This window comes from Oncorhynchus gorbuscha, unplaced genomic scaffold, assembly GCF_021184085.1.
Source record: "Oncorhynchus gorbuscha isolate QuinsamMale2020 ecotype Even-year unplaced genomic scaffold, OgorEven_v1.0 Un_scaffold_14:::fragment_4:::debris, whole genome shotgun sequence".
In the NCBI taxonomy this organism is placed as follows: domain Eukaryota; kingdom Metazoa; phylum Chordata; class Actinopteri; order Salmoniformes; family Salmonidae; genus Oncorhynchus; species Oncorhynchus gorbuscha.
This window is the reverse complement of record NW_025744671.1, coordinates 216,003-235,788: the sequence shown is the minus strand read 5'-3', so window position 1 is coordinate 235,788 and position 19,786 is coordinate 216,003. Positions and strand designations below refer to the sequence as shown.

Here is a 19,786-nt window from a genome sequence, read left to right as displayed (position 1 = left end):
AGTGTATGGTATGGGCCCTCAGTTAGGTAACCTGCAAATAGTCTGATGACACTTTTTTTAAATCATGCTGTCACTATATAGTCAGTTCTCTCATATACAACAGGGCACATTGCAAAATATTTGTATCGTGAGTAGTGAATATATTTGTATCGTGAGTAGTGAAAATACCGAACTATCCCATGGAATCTGATGAATCCGTTTGCCTACAGAAATCAAATATTAGGGGGAAATCCAAGACTATGAAAAGAAAAACGAAACTACAGAGGAATACACTAAGGTTACAAGACACCACTTTCGGCGTATGTTTTTATTTACACATTACCACCTAAACACAGAGACTGATAAGGACTTCCTCTTATACTTCCTAGCTCGTGAGTGGGAATTACAGTCCGTAGGCTCTTTTAGTGCGCGTTAGAGTTGACAGCAGTCGGACGCAATAATGGAGTAGCGCATTCGGAGGGGATCCTACCCTACGTTATTTATTACAAAGAATCAGGTAAGCACATCGTTATTACGCTATTTCAAACAAATAATGGTCCGTTTATATTTGCTATTTGTTAGTGACTTTAATTATGTTGAGTGTTCAGTGTTGCAGTGTTGGGAGGGCAATTGGTTGAAGTAGTCTACACTCGAGTACATTCTTCTTCACTTAGCGATAACCTACAGCAGGGTAGGTCCGCGAGTGATTTTATTAGCCACCCAAGTTCTCTAAAAAACACGAGCAAATAATCTACAAGTGGTTTTAATTTAAGAAATCTGTTCAAAAGTATTCCAACGCATAATAGAGAGGTATGTGATTGTATACAAGGTTTGAAATGTTTTAGTCAGATATTATATCTGGTTGGGCTTCTCGCGGTCAATTTGCAATCTATAAATTATATGTCATTATTTTCTAGCCCATATTGGAATTTCAGTTGCCTAATGAATCATCACCGTTCCATTTCAGAAATCAGCAGAAGCTAGAATATCAAAATGGATTACAAATATGCCAATGCTGGAATAGAACTCCTGTTGGCTCACATGAACATAGAGGATATCATTGGCGCTGTTGAGAATCTCTATCACACCGAGGAGGAAGAGGCTGGGGCATTGTGTGAAGAAGGTCTCTCTCAGGAGAACGAGGAGACTGTGGATGATTCGAGGGACGAAGTGACAGGGGTGACGGGAGGGACCCAGGGCACACAGCAGGGGAACGGTGGTGGTATGGTCCGGTACGGGACGGTGTCGGACTTGCTCTCCTTCGTCAACCTGATCTCTAACATGCCACCAGAATCACTGCAGCACCAGACCGAGGAGATGGGGGTGTTACTGAACAAGGTGAGACTTCAGGACACTAGTGTTTTTTTTTGTATCTGTCCCCACAAAGGTCTCATTCGATACTTTTGGTCATGTGGTGTACAGTATGTGGACATTTCAATCCAAAATGTTGGAACATTGCTGGCTTCCTTTCAGCCGCAAGAGCATTAATGTGGTTGGGCGCTGGTGTTGGGCGATTAGGTCTGGCTTGCAGTTGGCGTTCCAATTCATCCCAAAGGTGTTCAATGGGGTTGAGGTCAGGGCTCTGTGCAGGCCAGTCAAGTTCTTCCACACCGATCTCGGCAAACCATTTCTGTATTGACATTCGCTTTGTGCACGGGGGCATTGTCATGTTGAAACAGGAAAAGGCCATCCCCAAACTGTTGCCACAAAGTTGGAAGCACAGAATCGTCTAGAGAACGTAATTGTACTCTGTGGCATTAAGATTATCCTTCACTGGAACTAAGGGGCCTAGCCCAAACAATGAAAAACAACCCCAGACCATTATTCCTCCTCCACCAAACTTTACAGTTGGAATTATACATTCGGGCAGATATCGTTCTCCTGGCATCCGCCAAACCCATATTCTTCCGTCGAACTGCCAGCTGGTGAAGCGGGATTCATCATTTCCACCGCTCCAGAGTCCAATGGCGGCAAACTTTACACCACTTCAGACAACACTTGGCATTGCACATGGTGGTTGCTATGGCATGGAAGCCCATTGCATGAAGCTACTGGCAAGCAGTTCTTGTGCTGACGTTGCTTCCATAGGCAGTTTGGAACTCGGAAGTGAGTGTCGTAACCAAGGACAGACTATTTTTCAGCATTCGGCAGGCCCGTTCTGTGAGCTTGTGTGGCCTAGTCCCGTTCTGTGAGCTTGTGTGGCCTAGTCCCGTTCTGTGAGCTTGTGTGGCCTAGTCCCGTTCTGTGAGCTTGTGTGGCCTAGTCCCGTTCTGTGAGCTTGTGTGGGTGGCTGAGCAGTTGTTGCTCCTAGATGTTTCCACTTCACAACAACAGCACTCACAGTTGAGCGGGGCAGCTCTTGCAGGGGAGAGATTTGATGAACTGGCTTATTGGAAAGGGGGCATCCTATGCTGGTGCAACGTTGAAAGTCTCTGAGCTCTTCAGTAAGGCCCTTCTACTGCCAATGTTTGTCTTCTGAGATTGTGTGGCTGTGTGCTAGATTTTATACACCTGTCAGCAATGGGTGTAGCTGAAATAGCCAAATCCACTAACGTGAAGGGGTGTCCACATACTTTTGTATATACAGTGTATCAAAGTTTATTTGTCATATGCATAGGACAATGAAATCTTAGAAGTGGCATTGTGTGTATAAGTGTGGTTGAAACTGTCTGTCCCTTCGTCTGTTAGTCAATCAGTCCATCTGTAGGGTTATTTAAAGCCTTTAATGGTTCAGCAACACCTTTCACACCATATTTCACTACTTCTGTGCAGAAACACATGGTGCTGAAGAAGGGACGTTATCGCATCGATTTGGATGTACTTCTGTTTCCATGGATGTGGACCTACAAGACTCCAGGCTCCGGTGGCCATGTTCCAAAGGGCTCATTTGGGAAAGTCCACTTGGCCCAGGATACCGTTACTAGGAAGCGGATGGCATGTAAACGGGTGAGTCAATGAGACCGCGTGCAGGAATGTCTGGCATGTTTGCAGAGTGGATTTCTCGAAACTGCTGCTGGCCGATCTATGTGCCAAGATTGATTTCTGGCAGGAAGTTTTGTTTTCAAAGCAATAGAAACTAATTTGTTAGGTCAATATAAAAGCAGAATGTCACAAAGGTATTTTGAAGTCAGTCAGGTATTTGCACCCAAAAACTTTGAAAGCTGCAACAGAACATCTAGAAAGAGGAACACTATTTACTGTAGAAAGAGACAAATGTTTATCTGCGACATCTCAAAAGCTAGTATTGCAGACAGATAGAAACTGAAAGTATTTGTCTGGTTACCCCACAGGAAACCCCCCACGCTAGTTTATCGCAGGGCCTAACCCCCAATCTATCTCCTTAGTGCTGAGTGTCAAGCAGAGACGCATCAGGTCCCATTTTTACAGTCTTTGGTATGACCCGGCCAAGGTTTGAACTCCCAACTTTCCAATCTGAGGCAGGCACTCTAATCACAATGGTACTTCACCTGGGGTAGAAGAGGATATGGCTTTTATATTATTTCTGCCCACAAATAGTTACACACGATGGGAGTGGCTTCCTGGTCTGGCAATTCCATAGTCAGTGAAATGTTTACATACTAAAGACTTTGTAGATACTTTGCATAATAGACATATTTTACTGTACATGTCTAAATCTCTTTTTAAATATAATGTCTATAGAATGTTCTTTAATGCCTTAATGGTTCTATTCATGCTACTAGATACCCATGGAGCATTTCAAACCAGCCGATGTGGAGATCCAGGCCCGGTTCCGCCACGAGAACATTGCAGAGCTCTACGGTGCTCTCCTCTGGGACCAGAACATCCATCTGTTCATGGAGGCCGGCGAGGGAGGCTCGGTTCTGGAGAAACTGGACAGCTGTGGACCCATGAGGGAGTTTGAGATCATCTGGGTCACCCAGCAGGTCCTCAGGGGCCTGGAGTATCTGCACTCTCACAATGTCATCCACCACGACATCAAACGTGAGTGGAAAGTGCCCAAAACAAACGTTAAAAAATGCACATTAGTACACTCAATTAGTAAGCATTAGAGTTAGAGCAAGTTATAGGCCTATAGCCTCTGCTTTTACCATGGTTTCGAAACTCAGTTTTTCTCAAACACATCAAAAATGGAACCCAGGTATGTGTCAAAAACACACACATGCACACTAGTAGTATATGTGTGGCCTCCACTGGGCCCAAGCTGGTTAAATCAATGTTGTTTCAACATAATTTGTCAGTATATTATGACATGGAATCTACGTGGAAAATACATTGGATTTTTAAAAAGAAGTTGTTTTGAGGGTAACATTTCATCCATCACGGTAACCAATCTTCAACAGAGACAAACCTTGTATAAGATATGTTGAATTTGTACCTTTGAAACAACGTCAGATCTTCAACGCAATATCCACTATCTATCTACAGCAGTTTTTTTTATTTCTGTCTCCCATCCAGGGTTTAAACCAAGCCCAGCTTAGCTTTGATATTTGTCACGGACTATTACCAATGTGCTATCGTGAGAATGTCATGCAGGTGAAAGAGGACCCAAAAGCGACTTAACAGAAACAGAGTTTATTATAGTCCAAAACGGAATAACAGAAATCCTCTAGACTTGTGGCAGGTCGAAATCTAGACACCTGCTCACACGCAGCATCTGATGAAGGCACAAAACACGACAGGACTGATAAAATCACGGCAAAAACACGACAGGACAGGGCGAAACGCAATTATGGTGAATACAATACAAGTTCAATCAGGGAAAGGATCGGAACAGGTGTGGGAAGACTAAATGAATTATAGGAACAGCTGGGAGCAGGAACGGAACGATAGAGAGAAGAGAGAGCTGAGAGAGGGAGGGGGAGAGAGAGGGATAGAAGGAGGGAAAGAACCAAATAAGACCAGCAGAGGGAAACAATAGCATGGGGAGCACAGGGACAAGACATGATAATAAATGACAAACATGACAGTATCACCGATCTCGAGGAGGAACACTGGCGGCAACGGAGGAAATCATAGATCAAACGGTCCAGCACGTCCCGAGAAAGAACCCAACTCACCGTTGAACGAAAAACGATAAAAAGGGAAACTAGGGTACTACTCTAAAAAAAAAAATGAGAACTCAGACTGAGACACAGCAAGGGCAGGAACAAGAACAGGAGAGATGCGATGGCAGGGAACAGACTGAGACCCAGCAAGACCAGGAGCAGAAGCAGAAAAAAATTACCTTCTTCTGCGCGCAGTCTGAACACGCAGCCACGAAACGGCGCGTGTCACGCTTTCAAAAAGCGCTGAAACCGGGATGACCAGCTAACTTGGCAGAGTGAGCCCACTGGAACAGCCAGACAAAACAGGAACGAATTACTATGTTTGATTCCTGTCTCCATCTCAACCAAAAAGATGGAAACAGTTCACCCGGAGAATTTAAAGTTTGATTTGATTTAGTCCTAGTCTTTCACCTAGATTTTCGGAGAAAAATCAAAAGACTGGAAGCGCTGGGATAGAATGGCTGGAGACGTGAATCCGGACATTGTCAATGTCTTGACCTGTTTGTAGACAAACTGGAATTAAAGCCTGTCCTCTCCCACGTCTTGACAGAATTGTCTAGTGCGTGGAGTAACGTAAAACGTTCTTTTAGAAGATCAAAAGCTCCCTGAACCGGACCATAAAACACGTCTTGACAGAAGTAAGAGCTGTGAGAGGGGCAGCAACTTGACCGAAATTGAAACGCCGAAGAAATTAAAAAGCTTTATATTCTCTAAAGGAAGAACACGTCGAACGTGCTTAATCTCGGACATCAGGATATAAACAAAAAAAATGTCCATGTCAAACTCATTAACTAATGCCTGAATAACAGCTGGCGGGCAGTAAACGGCGAACCCGGTTCAAAATGCCCTAACGAGCCTCCATTCCCTCTCCTGGTAGCGTTCACGAGAAATCTGACTGATGACCGGATAACGATTCTTAACCGCATTCAGCATCTCAGCTCAAAAAGAACCAGAGAAGAAGGAGGATTAAGGTGGATTAGAAGGGAAATACTATGAAGACCGTGCGCAGCACTCTCCGGCACTCCAGAGCCTCCTGGGAAAGTAGGGACAGAAGAAACGAAGGGATGGCAGACATTAAACACTTCACATGTTCCAGGATAGGATCTAGACCAATGAAGGATTATGACATACTAGCCAGGGATGACCCAAAACAACAGCATTGTCAATCAAACACTCAAATCATTGGGAAGATTAACCTCCAAACATGGGCGTAGAGAAAGGAATATCTTATCCAAAGAGTCAATCAAGGCTGCATGTAACATTCAGATCTAAAATGAGTAGCCCTCCGCTTACTGATGGGCTCTGGCCTCTTACTGGACATGAATAAACAAAATGTCCAGCAACTCCACAATTTCCGTTCCCTCTCCTTAGAGATGCGAATCCCTCCCAGCTGCATGGGCTCAGTCTCAAATGTATTTTTATATTGGAAGATCTAATCCGTCAAAGAGTCCACATCTGAACCTCCCGTTCATTAACCACTGCGTGGAGTCCCTCCAGAAAACGGTTGCGCCGGGATGGCAGTTCCACTCACATACAGGCAGCTTCAATGGAATAATCCGTTATGGACCGTTCACCTTGGCATAAGGAAGCCAGGGCCCTAAACCAAAAACTGAACGGTCAAAAACCCGAATCATCTCCTCTTTAAAGTTCTGGAATTTGTTAGAGCAATCAGCCCTTGCCTCCCAGATAGCTGTGCCCCATTCTCGAGCCCGGCCAGTAATTTGGAGTGAAATTACGTAAGCAGTGATGACTCTCTAGAGTATGTGTTGGGTTGGAGAAAACACAATCTCACACTGCGTGAGAAAGGAGCGGCACTCAGTGGGCTGCCCGGAGTAGCAAGGTGGGTTATTAACCCTAGGTTCTGAGGCTCGGCAGGCCAGGAAGTAACAGGTGGCACGAGAGCGAGTGACTCTGGAACTGTCCAGAAGGTCCAAAACCTGACAGTGAGGTTCTCCACGGCATTTGCGAGCAGCTTTTCTCAATTCCTGCTCGTGTCTGCCGAGCATGGCTCCTAACATCTCGACGGCAGTGTAACGAGCGTCTGAAATCTGGGTCCATTCCTTGGTCGGTTCCTTCTGTCATGCAGGTGAAAGAGGACCCAAAAGCTGCTACTTAACAGAAACAGAGTTTATTTAGTCCAAAACGGAATAACAGAAATCCTCTAGACTTGTAGAGGGGAAACAACTGGAGAAGCGGCCACAGACTGCAGGTCGCACGTTTTATTTAGGCGCAGGCCGTAGTCGACTGAGACACCTGCTCACACGCAGCATCTGATGAAGGCACAAAACACGACAGGACAGGGTGATACACAATCACGGCAAAAACACGACAGGACAGGGCGAAACGCAATCACAGCATGGTGAATACAATACAAGGAACCGACGGCACAGGAACGGAACACAAAGGAATAAATAGGGACTCTAATCAGGGGAAAGGATCGGGAACAGGTGTGGGAAGACTAAATGATGATTAGGGGAATAGGAACAGCTGGGAGCAGGAACGGAACGATAGAGAGAAGAGAGAGCGAGAGAGTGAGAGAGGGAGGGGGAGAGAGAGGGATAGAAGGAGGGAAAGAACCAAATAAGACCAGCAGAGGGAAACGAATAGCATGGGGAGCACAGGGACAAGACATGATAATAAATGACAAACATGACAGAGAATTGTTGTGGAGAAATCTACACTTAATAGATTCACTGGAACTATCAAATGAATCCCAAACATTAGGTTCAACAGAGTAAATGAAATGTAACCATACTTTATGAATCATATATCCTCAATGATGCTATTTAGGCCTATATAGCATTTGAGCAGTCATCAACAGATATGGTTTAAATTCAGCCCTTGTAGGCCTAGGATTTCAAATGAAACATACAGGTAATAACATATGTTTGATTCCCGTCTCCATCTCAACCAAAAATGGAAGTTCAAGAATTTAAAGTTTGATTTGATTTAGTCCTAGTCTTTCACCTAGATTTTCGGTCAAAATGGAGACGTGAATCCGACATTGTCAATTATTAATTTGTAGACAAACTGGAATTAAAGCAAACATGGAGCGATCTCCTTCAAAAGTTTATATTTGGTTGCGTTAACAACCAAACACAATTCAATATCACTTTCGCAATACAGTAAATAGCCTATTACCTGTCGAGAAATTGACAAATGACATGTTTGTTTCACATCTCCAGCTCAAAAGTTAAAGAATAGGATTAAGCCAGTGGATTAGAGGGAACTATCCAACCAGTAGAATTGTGCTTGATTGCATTGTCAATCAAACACAATTCAATATTACTTTTGTAAGATATCTTACAAACTAATGTAACATTCAACTTTAAAATGAGTAACGCATCCATGACCACATTTTGAAGTTACTGTAACAAATGTATTTTTATATTTATTTAATCGTGGAAAGCGTGCATGTTCAGGGTTGAAGGTCTTTGGAAATCGAAACAATTGCTATAATAATCTTCACAGATTCTCAAATGGCATTGTTCACTTGCACCATGTACTTTAATGTAATTTCAACTAACTGCATTCCAGTTAATTTGGTTGTGCTATTAGATGAAGCAGTGATGACACATTAAGTTGTTGTAAAAACAAAACATCTGACATTGTAGTCCCACTTGAACTTTGGTGTGCTTTTAAATGGTTGAAAGTGCAGTTTAGGTGACAACCAAACCAAAAACCAGACAGTGATTTTCTATTGGAATTTGGTTGTGCTTTTAAATGGTTGAAAGCATGGTGATAACATATTGGGAAAATAGGTTGAAATCTCATTGATCAACGTATGTAACCAATACTGCCCAATGCTCCACATTGAAATGACATGGTGTGCCCATTGGGCTGCTACTGTCATTATCCACTTTATGTCAAATGTAACCAAGATAGGACTTTAGAGTAAACTGCACCTTGAACCAACGGCTTCATAGGAAACTCAACCACAGACAACTAAAGAAACCACGTGAGCCTTGTAAGAAGGCAGGATGAAGCTGTGGTGTTGCTGACAGTGTTCAGGTCACACAGGTAGCTAACGGTTTTTTTTATAGGAGTTGTCCCAAATGGCACCCTAACCCCTATTTAGTGCACTACCTTTAACCTGGTCAAAAGTAGTGCACTATATAGGGAATAGGGAGCCATTTGGGGCAACACCCAGTATCTGATTAGCTAGCTACTGAAGTTGCTGAAACACAGGATTTTAGAGCGAGATAAATTAGATAGCAAGGCTAGGGCTGCAGGCAGGTGGCAGTGAGCTAACAGTGGAGTAGCGCAGCGCTGTCCGTCGCACGTGAGATTTGCTTCCAAGATTGTAGTGAGCTAAAGTCAATCACAACACAGCATTCAATGCTCTGTGGCGCTACAGCTAACATCAGTCAAAACGGTGTTGATAAATGCATTTGAATTTAACCATGAAAAGACCTTTGAGGTTAGAAACCCCCTTTTTTGAGGGGGACCTGGCGAGAGGTCAGCAGGAAGTAGTCAGCGTGTACATGCGACACGAGCACAATACTGTAAATGAAAAACAATTACAATGGTCAGCAGCAGAGCTTTAAACTCAGCGAGCGATACCCTCTTCTCCAGTAAATGTATTGTATTAACGTTAACTTTATAATGTTGGGTGTTCCCGAGTAAAAGTTATACTATCTATAGGGGTTAATGTATTGCAATGAACTTTAAACAAAGACCTGTGGACCAGTCTATTATCGTTCAGTCACTCAATCAGGGCTTGGCTAAAGACTAAAAGCACTATATGTAGCATCTGGAAATTCCAGTCAGACCCTCCCTCCTTCCCTGCAGCAGGATTGACTGTAGGGCTTCTTAGAAGAAACCAGTGAGTTATTACTTTCTGACGTTTCACTGTGGTCTTGTGCTCTTCCTGTCCTCCAGTCAAAGGATGCATCCCAAATGGCGCCCTATTCCCTATGAAGTACCCTATGTAGTGCCCATAGGACTTTGGTCAACAGCAGTGCACTATATTGGGAATAGGGTGCTATTTGGGACACACAAATATGTAATGTTACCTCAGTGAGGTAAGGGATCAGGGGGGCAAGGAGGGAGAGGAGGTTTGGGAAAAGCCTGCTTATTCATTATAACTGTCAAATTCTGTGCCAAAACCCTGAAAGATGTTTGTTTGACTTCAGTAATGACTTTTAAACACTTTAGTTCCCTTTAAGCTCAGTCAAAAGCCATTCAGAGACTCAACATGCCTCATAGCATGTTCTGTGTGAACTTCAACTTTACATCAGTGCAAATGTTGATACTTCTCGCTTCCTTAAATGTACATACAGTTCCTATCACACATACTGTATGTCAAGAGCAATTTCAGCAAATGATAGAAGAAATGTGGACCTTGTGACAAACATTTAACAGAGTCGCATGTTAGCACACACTATATTAGGCTCTGAGATTATACTGTATCTTGCAGCACATGTTCTTTAGCTTTGACATGGCTGAACTGCACAGCTTTTCTGGTGAATCTCACTCACCCTCTCTCCCCCCTTTCTCTATTCAGCCAGCAACATTGTTCTGATGTCAGACAAAGCGGTGCTGGTGGACTTTGGCCTGACGGTGCAGATGACAGAGGAGTTGTACACCCCTAGGGACCTGCGCGGCACAGAGGTAAGTGACTCTGCTCTCTTCAACACCCTCCGGTCTATGACATAACGACAAAAGACACTCTCATGCCTATGACATAACAACAAAAGGCACTCTTAGGCTTATGACATAACAACAAAAGGCACTCTTAGGCTTATGACATAACAACAAAAGACACTCTTAGGCTTATGACATAACAACAAAAGACGCTCTCAAGCCTATGACATAACAACAAAAGGCACTCTCAAGCCTATGACATAACAACAAAAGACACTCTTAGGCTTATGACATAACAACAAAAGGCACTCTCAAGCCTATGACATAACAACAAAAGACACTCTTAGGCTTATGACATAACAACAAAAGACACTCTCAAGCCTATGACATAACAACAAAAGGCACTCTCAAGCCTATGACATAACAACAAAAGGCACTCTTAGGCTTATGACATAACAACAAAAGACACTCTTAGGCTTATGACATAACAACAAAAGACGCTCTCAAGCCTATGACATAACAACAAAAGGCACTCTTAGGCTTATGACATAACAACAAAAGACACTCTTAGGCTTATGACATAACAACAAAAGACGCTCTCAAGCCTATGACATAACAACAAAAGGCACTCTTAGGCTTATGACATAACAACAAAAGGCACTCTTAGGCTTATGACATAACAACAAAAGACACTCTCAAGCCTATGACATAACAACAAAAGGCACTCTTAGGCTTATGTCATAACAACAAAAGACACTCTTAGGCTTATGACATAACAACAAAAGACACTCTTAGGCTTATGACATAACAACAAAAGACACTCTCAAGCCTATGACATAACAACAAAAGGCACTCTTAGGCTTATGTCATAACAACAAAAGACACTCTTAGGCTTATGACATAACAACAAAAGACACTCTTAGGCTTATGACATAACAACAAAAGACACTCTCAAGCCTATGACATAACAACAAAAGGCACTCTTAGGATTATGACATAACAACAAAAGACACTCAAGCCTATGACATAACAACAAAAGACACTCTCAAGCCTATGACATAACAACAAAAGGCACTCTTAGGCTTATGACATAACAACAAAAGACACTCTCAAGCCTATGACATAACAACAAAAGGCACTCTTAGGATTATGACATAACAACAAAAGACACTCAAGCCTATGACATAACAACAAAAGACACTCTCAAGCCTATGACATAACAACAAAAGGCACTCTTAGGCTTATGACATAACAACAAAAGGCACTCTTAGGCTTATGACATAACAACAAAAGACACTCTCAAGCCTATGACATAACAACAAAAGGCACTCTTAAGCCTATGACATAACAACAAAAGACACTCTCAAGCCTATGACATAACAACAAAAGACACTCTCAAGCCTATGACATAACAACAAAAGACACTCTCAAGCCTATGACATAACAACAAAAGGCACTCTTAGGCTTATGACATAACAACAAAAGACACTCTCAAGCCTATGACATAACAACAAAAGGCACTCTTAGGATTATGACATAACAACAAAAGACACTCAAGCCTATGACATAACAACAAAAGACACTCTCAAGCCTATGACATAACAACAAAAGGCACTCTTAGGCTTATGCATAACAACAAAAGACACTCTCAGGCCTATGACGTGACATACAGGGTTAGGGCCAATTAATTTTCAATTCAGTCAATTCATTTTTTGGTGGGGGGGGGGGGTCAGTTTACTTCCTGGTGACCTATGACATGACAACAAGAGCAAATTCTTACTTCGTGAGAAGTTCAATAGGTGTGTTTACTAAGCGGCAGTTTTTCCATTCAAGATTGAGATCAAGCGATGACTCAGGGCATTCTGAAAATTATTTAGTTAGTAGACGTGTCAGTGTTTGTCTCACAGTGTCCTATAGCAAAGGAATTGGTGCAGGGGAATCACATCAAACACGAAGAGATATTGTATAGGTTTATAGGTGGACTATATGTTTTGTGAGCAATGCTTAGGCTACAGAGTTGTCTCAAATTGACATTGTTTATCAGTAATAATACAGTAGGTTGAAAGCCTTTGAACACTTAGCATTTTCAGATTCCAATTTACATCCTTATTCAGTTGGGAAAATCTTGGAGGAGGCATTCACTCTGTTCTTTCTCACGACCCTCCCTCTGCTCATCGTCCTCTTCCTAATCCTCTCCTCAACCCTCTCTCCTCCCCTCTGTGGTGACCTATACCCCTGATGGCTGAGTGGGAAAGTCCCAGGGCAGAGGGACTGACACCTAGCATTAATAACAGGGAGGGAGATAGCTAGCCAACAGAGTGGAGCTGCTGAGACTAGGCTGACATTAGCTAACATGGGGGAAGGCTGGAAATTCCAGTTGAGAGATGGACTCTGGTCTGATGTTTACTGTTTCACATTTCACAGAACACCAGCCCAGCTGCTCTTAGGGTTCCTGTATTAATACATAGTCATAGACACTTTATTATTTATTTATTTTTTAAATTTTATTTCACCTTTATTTAACCAGGTAGGCTAGTTGAGAACAGGTTCTATGACATAACAACAAAAGGCACTCTTAGGCTTATAATTGTTGTGATTATGATTATCACTGGCAACATGACTACATTTTTTTATTTTTTTTTATACATTTGATGAAGAAAAATATGGGGTAACTGTCCAAACACTCGTTTTCTTCTTCAACAATTGACATTATGCCATTGACCCTGTGAGTAACCATTGACCCTTTGAGTAACTGTGGTCTTGTGTTTTCTTCCTCAGATGTATATGAGCCCGGAGGTGGTTCTGTGTCGAGGACACAACACCAAGACGGATATCTACAGTCTGGGAACCACCATTATCCACATGCAAACTGGCAGCCCTCCCTGGGTCAGGAGATACCCACGCAGGTCCTACCCATCCTACCTCTACATAGTAAGTGCTACTCTCCCTATCTCCCTCTCTACCCATCCTACCTCTACATAGTAAGCATCTCCTGAAAGTAAAAAAACAACAACTATTAGATGATTTATGCACTTCCAATAAATGCACAAATATATAAAGTAGTGTGGCAGAAGTTGTTTCTGCATAGTCATTTCACTAAGTAATGGGACAATGGAAAGTGGATGGATGAAGTGTATAGATAAGTGAATGGTGAACATGCAGGCCTTCCTCTTGCTACACTGACAGGGCTGAGGGAGGGGAAACCCCCACTTGTAGCCAGTCTTTGAAGCAGACAGATGTTTTCATCACCCAGTTTAGATTTCCACGGCATAGGCCTAGATTCTTGCAAGATCATTTCTCAAACATCATGTGATCCCTTAACGTGACTGCCTGCATCCCAAATGGCACCCTAATTCCCTGTATGGAGCACTACTTCTGACCAGAGCCGTAGGGGCCCTGGTCAAAAGTAGTGCACTATGTTGGGAATAAGTTGCCATTTGGGATGCTGCATCTGTCTCTGGCACATTATCAGCATACTCCTTCAGGCTCAGTACAATAGTTCTGTTTTGCTTTTAACAGTGTTGGTCATGATCACATTCCTGATTTGAAAAGGTCCCGGTTCTTTTTTTGGATTGGCTGCAGTTCCCGAACCTGACTTTCTGTCGCTAAAAATACTGAGATTTCTGCTTATGTGGCATCCAATAGCCTGTGTCCTTTCAGCTGCTGCTCAGTGTGCAGTCACTCCACGCTGCCGCCTGTACACAAAACAGTTGGAACAAATGTAGTTATTTGTCTGTTGTAATATCTTAGGCTATTGCAAACATAAGCATGACACAAGCAGGTTGTTTAGCAATTCGATCTTATTCCAGGATTCAAGATTTCGGGAAAACCAGGGAATTTATTGAAAGTTCAAGGAATTTTGCAACCCTACTGGTACATCAAACTTGTTTTACACTCGGGGAGTTGTGCCCAGAGATAGCATGAGTTGCAGGATAGCTTTTATTCTTACCGAGCCATCACCATGACTAAAAAGACAAGGAATGCTTATAGTGATGGTGGCTAGGTCTCGCCTAACCTGACATCACATTCTCACGTTCCATAGAAGACTCATATGTGAGTCTGTTGCATCAGACCTAGTTGGGTTGTTTTCTTTAAAAAGAGCAGTGTTGGGTTGTCGATGCTGGGTTATTGAGAAATGACGGGTCAGACCGGAAGACTGGATGCGCAGTTTTGTTGTTTTTAACCCAGCATTTCTTTTAGAGTGTCAAACTATAAGAATAGCTGTGAAACCCTAATTATCTATATGGTTCTACCACAGAGGTAGGATGGCTTTACTACAATTCTAATTCCATGGCTCCCCTCAGATCCACAAGCAGGCCCCTCCCCTGGAGGACATAGCAGAGGACTGCAGTGGCGCCATGAGGTCCTTCCTGGAGCGAGCCCTGGAGAGGAACCCTGCCCAGCGCAGCTCTGCAGCCGAGCTCCTGAGGGACGAGGCCATCAACCCTCCCAGGGAGGAGCAGCCACGCTGCTGGAGCCTGGACTCAGCCCTGGTGGAGACTTCCCACCCTCTGAGGCAGCACAGCCAGCAGCCTGACACCACACAGGGTAGGGACTTATATATCTTCCTGTTCTCTATCATCGTACTTCCCTAAAATATACTTTGTTCCTCATATTCCCTACAGAGGTAGGCAGGGACTTCAAATGTTAACTGTGCTGTGGTAAAATGCCTACGCACTTCCTCAAGCGACACGTACACACTAATATCTGTATGAAACTTCATGAGAGCGTATGTTACCAATAACAATACAATTCCCTTTTTTTGCAGAATCGTCTCTGTACTCTGAGCCTGAGGACTCTGCCCACCTGAGGAGGAAGGGATCATTGTACATTGACCTGGGGGCAATGACTGGGTACTATAATCTAGTAAGAGGCCCCCCTGCTACAGAGTATGGCTAACGCTGAGCGTAACCCAAAGAAACATTTAGTAAGACCTCTGACAGAAATTGGTCTGGTAAAGCTATAACTGTAACCTTTAACCTTAGCCTGGTACTAAGATAATGACTTTATTATCCCCATGGGGACATTTTGGTATGGGTGAACTGATAGGTCAGAGACTCTCAGGAAGTTGAGTTTGGAACTCATGAAGACTCAATGGTGAATGTGTGTCTGATATGTTTTGAAAGAGTCACTAGAAGGACAGAGGGTTGGGTAGAGCAGGTGAAATGGACACTGTAGCTATCTTAGTTTGCCATCTCTCAACAGTGCTGAGCCTCATTGGTTGAAAGAGATGTGTTACTCAGTAACTCTGGGTTTCATTGGTCAACAGTGGAATAAGCGACATCTTGTGATGTGCTCTGTAGATACATGATATATTAGCATGTTTTACAAGTTTGTTTCTTGCTCTCTTAAAAATAAAGGTGTAAGTTGGAACCAAATGACATTCTCGAGAGCGATGCCATAGGGGAACCATGTTAGGGTCTTTGAAGAAGCATAAATGGGATGGTTCTTTGAACAACCATACCAAAATCCAAAACCGGTGTAGGGTTTTAAGCCTTATTTGCATATTTCCCAGGGTGCCTTTCGAGTGAATATTAGAGTTAAAAGTACTACCCATGACTGTTTGCTAGTGATAAAGACATGCTTGTTGCATTCACTCATTTTCAGTTCTGTGGCTTCACCAAGAGAAATCCTAAGTCAAATTATTTAAAACAAAACATATTTCATAAGGCCTTTTTCGAAGGCCTAGTTGTGGCCTGAAACTCATAGTTTACAGGCCACAATATGCTGGCTTTATAAGTGATGTGTAATTCCTATTGGAATCCAGACAGACATATTCAATGTTTGACATTTTTATTCACCCACAACCTGCCTTCAAAATGACTGCCAGGATTGGGGAGACTAAGATACTCATATCTTAAGCATCTAAACTGGAACAACCATTTCAGCAACGGGTGCAATAAGTCCAAGTAACAGATTGGATTTCTTTATAAAAATGTATGTTATTTATATTTGAGTAGCATAGGATTTATGAATCAATCAATGTGCATGCAAAAACATTTTAAAAAACAATGTAAAAAAATCGACCTACACTAGGGCCTGCTGGGAAATATGATAATGATGGGTGTGGTTTTGGTTCAACTCTGGTTATTAACACCAACAATGGGGTTCTTTTACACTACTGAGTGTTCATTTACCTCTACAGTGTTAATTTAACTTGAATCAACACTAGAAATGTTACACTGAAAAATCAACACTAGTTAACACTGGCCAATTTACTGTGTGCTATGAAAGGGACACACATCTGCAGGCTTCAATACAATTCAAAAACCTTTTAGAATTCCGAAGAATCATCACGTTAAGAACCCCACATTTAACTCAAAGGTTCTTTATCGAGAAAGAGTTCCCCAAGGAACCTTCAGAGTTTAGGAAGAACCATTTAAAAACCTTTTATTTATTTTTCAGCGTAAAGAAATGTCTGCATGTGTCTTATGATTGAGACATTCTGTGTGTCAATATGATTTCTGACAATGTATTTGCGGTTTGTACAAACCATATTGTCTGAATGAACTTTTTGTTTGTTCCTGTGGAATCTGAATATTATATTTTGAGTACTTGCTATGCAAGTTACACTATGTAGTACATGTGTAATCAATGATCTTTTACATGTATTTTACCTATTGGATTTGTGGTTTTCTAATGAGATAAATGTCTGTAGCATTTTGTAAATTGACTTCAGTCTCTTACACGGTACTTTGTCTCAATATGAAGTTGAATTACTGAATAACATGTCATATAATTCATCTGAATAAAATGAAAAAGTCAACACCTGTGTTTTTGTCATGTTAAAGGTTGAATAACTAGATAAACTGAAAGGGGGACATCATATTGAAGGTATAGCTATCTGGTGAATGAGTGGGAGGTTTTCATTTTTGGTCAGCTTCCACTCTGTGTGAACATGTCACAACTCAGGCAGCTCATACACACAAACACCTGTAGTTACTAGTTCCTACTCTGAAATGTTTTTGAGGAATTGCAAATTGTTATTATAAAGTTTGCATACTATATACATTACAACTCTTCCTTCAACTACTATGTGAGTGGGCTCCATCCAACATGCTCAAATGTTTCCGTTACACAACTACAGTATCCGTCTCTGTGTTTTCTGGTACTTTGTGTATGAAGAACAGTTCCTCGATAGCATCGGAGATCAATTTCCTTATCAGGAAGCATGTCGCTCCAATCTCGCTGATGTCATGGTAACAGTGTGTGGGCAGGACCTTTGAGAGGGCGAGGGCGGGTATCAACTAGGTATTCCCTGACCTCGGCTAACTATGACTAACACTGACGTGATGACCATATATGGCTGTACGAGTGGCTGAGATGCAGAGAAACCTGCTACTGTAAATTCTGTGTTATTCACTAATAGATCTGAGGCAAACCCCTCTGATGATCACCATCCCCCACACATCGCGTATCCCAAATGGCACCATATTCCCTACATAGTGAGCCCAATGGGCTCTGGTGAAAAGTAGTGCACTATATAGGGGATAGGGTGCTATTTGGGATGCAGCCAGTGTGAAAGGGAAATGCACGCAGAGATAATATGATAAATAGCTCACACCAACGTTCGCCCTGAGGTGGAATCTCTGAGAGAGAGAGAGAATGAAAGAGAGAGAACAAACAGACACATCATAATAGCCCCAGTACAGAACACAATTTGACCCAACCAAATCAGGAGAAAACAAAAACATAATTACTTGACACATTTGAAAGAATTAACAAAAAAAAGAGTAAACTAGAATGCTATTTGGCCTTAAATAGAGAGTACACAGTGGCAGAATATCTGACCACATTGACTGACCCAAACTTAAGGAAAGCTTTGACTATGTACAGACTCAGTGAGCATAGCCTTGCTATTGAGAAAGGCCGACCGTAGGCAGGCCTGGCTCTCAAGAGAAGACAGGCTATGTGCACACTGCCCACAAAATGAGGTAGAAACTGAGCTGCACTTCCTAACCATATGACCATATTAGAGACACATATTTCCCTCAGATTACACAGATACACAAAGAACTAAGTTGCAAATCTTCCTGCTGTGATGGCACACTGTGGTATTTCACCCAATAGATATGGGTGTTTATCAAAATTGGATTTGTTTTTTAGTTCTTGCCACAAGGCAACCTTTTGTACTTTCACTATTTGCAAATTTTTTATTTGACCTTTATTTAACCAGGCAAGTCAGTTAAGAACAAGTTCTTATTTTCAATGACAACCTAGGAACAGTGGGTTAACTGCCTGTTAACGGCAGAATGACAGATTTTTTGTTCAAACCCCCTTGTCAGCTCAGGGGTTTGAACTTGCAACCTTCCGGTTACTAGTCCAACGCTCTAACCACTAGGCTACCCTGCCGCCCCAACATAACATGACATTTGTAATGTCTTTATTCTTTTGGAAATTTTGTGTGTAATGTTTACTGTACATTTTTATTGTTTATAATCTTGTTCACTTGCTTTACATGTTTCCCATGCCAATAAAGCCCTTAAATTGAAATTGAGAGATAGAGACCATAGCTGGTTTCTCATTATGAAGCTATGGTCAACTCATTATTGACACTGAGTCAGTCTTTGATCTTATTAGCGATGAGCGTTGCAGGGGAATCCACTGAAGCCATTTTATGTCGCTGTTTATCAATGAGCCCCCAAGGGAGAGTATGAGGTAAATCCGGTGATGTACACTGAGTATACAAAACATTAAGGACACCTGCCCCCTTCATGACAGACTGCTGCGTTGACCATATCAACGCCAAACCGACAGTCATGCGTCATGACAGCAGTAAAATTCTGCCGAGTGACCATTGAGTCACGGTAATCTCCTCTTATGCACTCTGGACATGAGTTGGTAGTACCCAACTCCTTAAATATCAATCAGGTCTATACTGGCCTGGTACTACTGGGATAGGGCTCTATTGTCCCTCTAACATTCTGACATCAATGCAATTGAAAATCACACCAAACACTTATCCTGAAAACAGTATGTGCTTTTAAAACTCACCTCATTGTGATTGATCGATTTGACAGGTTGAAACTAAGTGGACAACATGGATGTTCTTTAAAACCTAACACAATGAAATGGATAGCGCTTTCTAAGGTAATGATTCATTCAAAACACCCATATGCATAGGCCTATAAAGTACTGAATTAAAATAGTACTGGAAAAAAATGCAGGACCCTGTCTTTGAAAGATAAGTAGTA

General features: G+C 42.2%; 1 protein-coding gene across 1 annotated transcript; it reads left to right on the top strand.

Moving 5' to 3' along the window:
• Positions 1-185: 185 nt before the first annotated feature.
• Positions 186-17,349, top strand: LOC124016988 (mitogen-activated protein kinase kinase kinase 8-like). The gene is made up of 8 exons (XM_046332319.1): positions 186-496; positions 947-1,317; positions 2,752-2,925; positions 3,681-3,942; positions 10,513-10,619; positions 13,371-13,523; positions 14,897-15,140; positions 15,361-17,349. Exons 2-8 carry the CDS (start codon positions 973-975, stop codon positions 15,489-15,491), a joined length of 1,416 nt encoding a protein of 471 aa, XP_046188275.1. The 5' UTR covers positions 186-496; positions 947-972; the 3' UTR covers positions 15,492-17,349.
• The last annotated feature ends 2,437 nt before the right edge of the window (positions 17,350-19,786 follow it).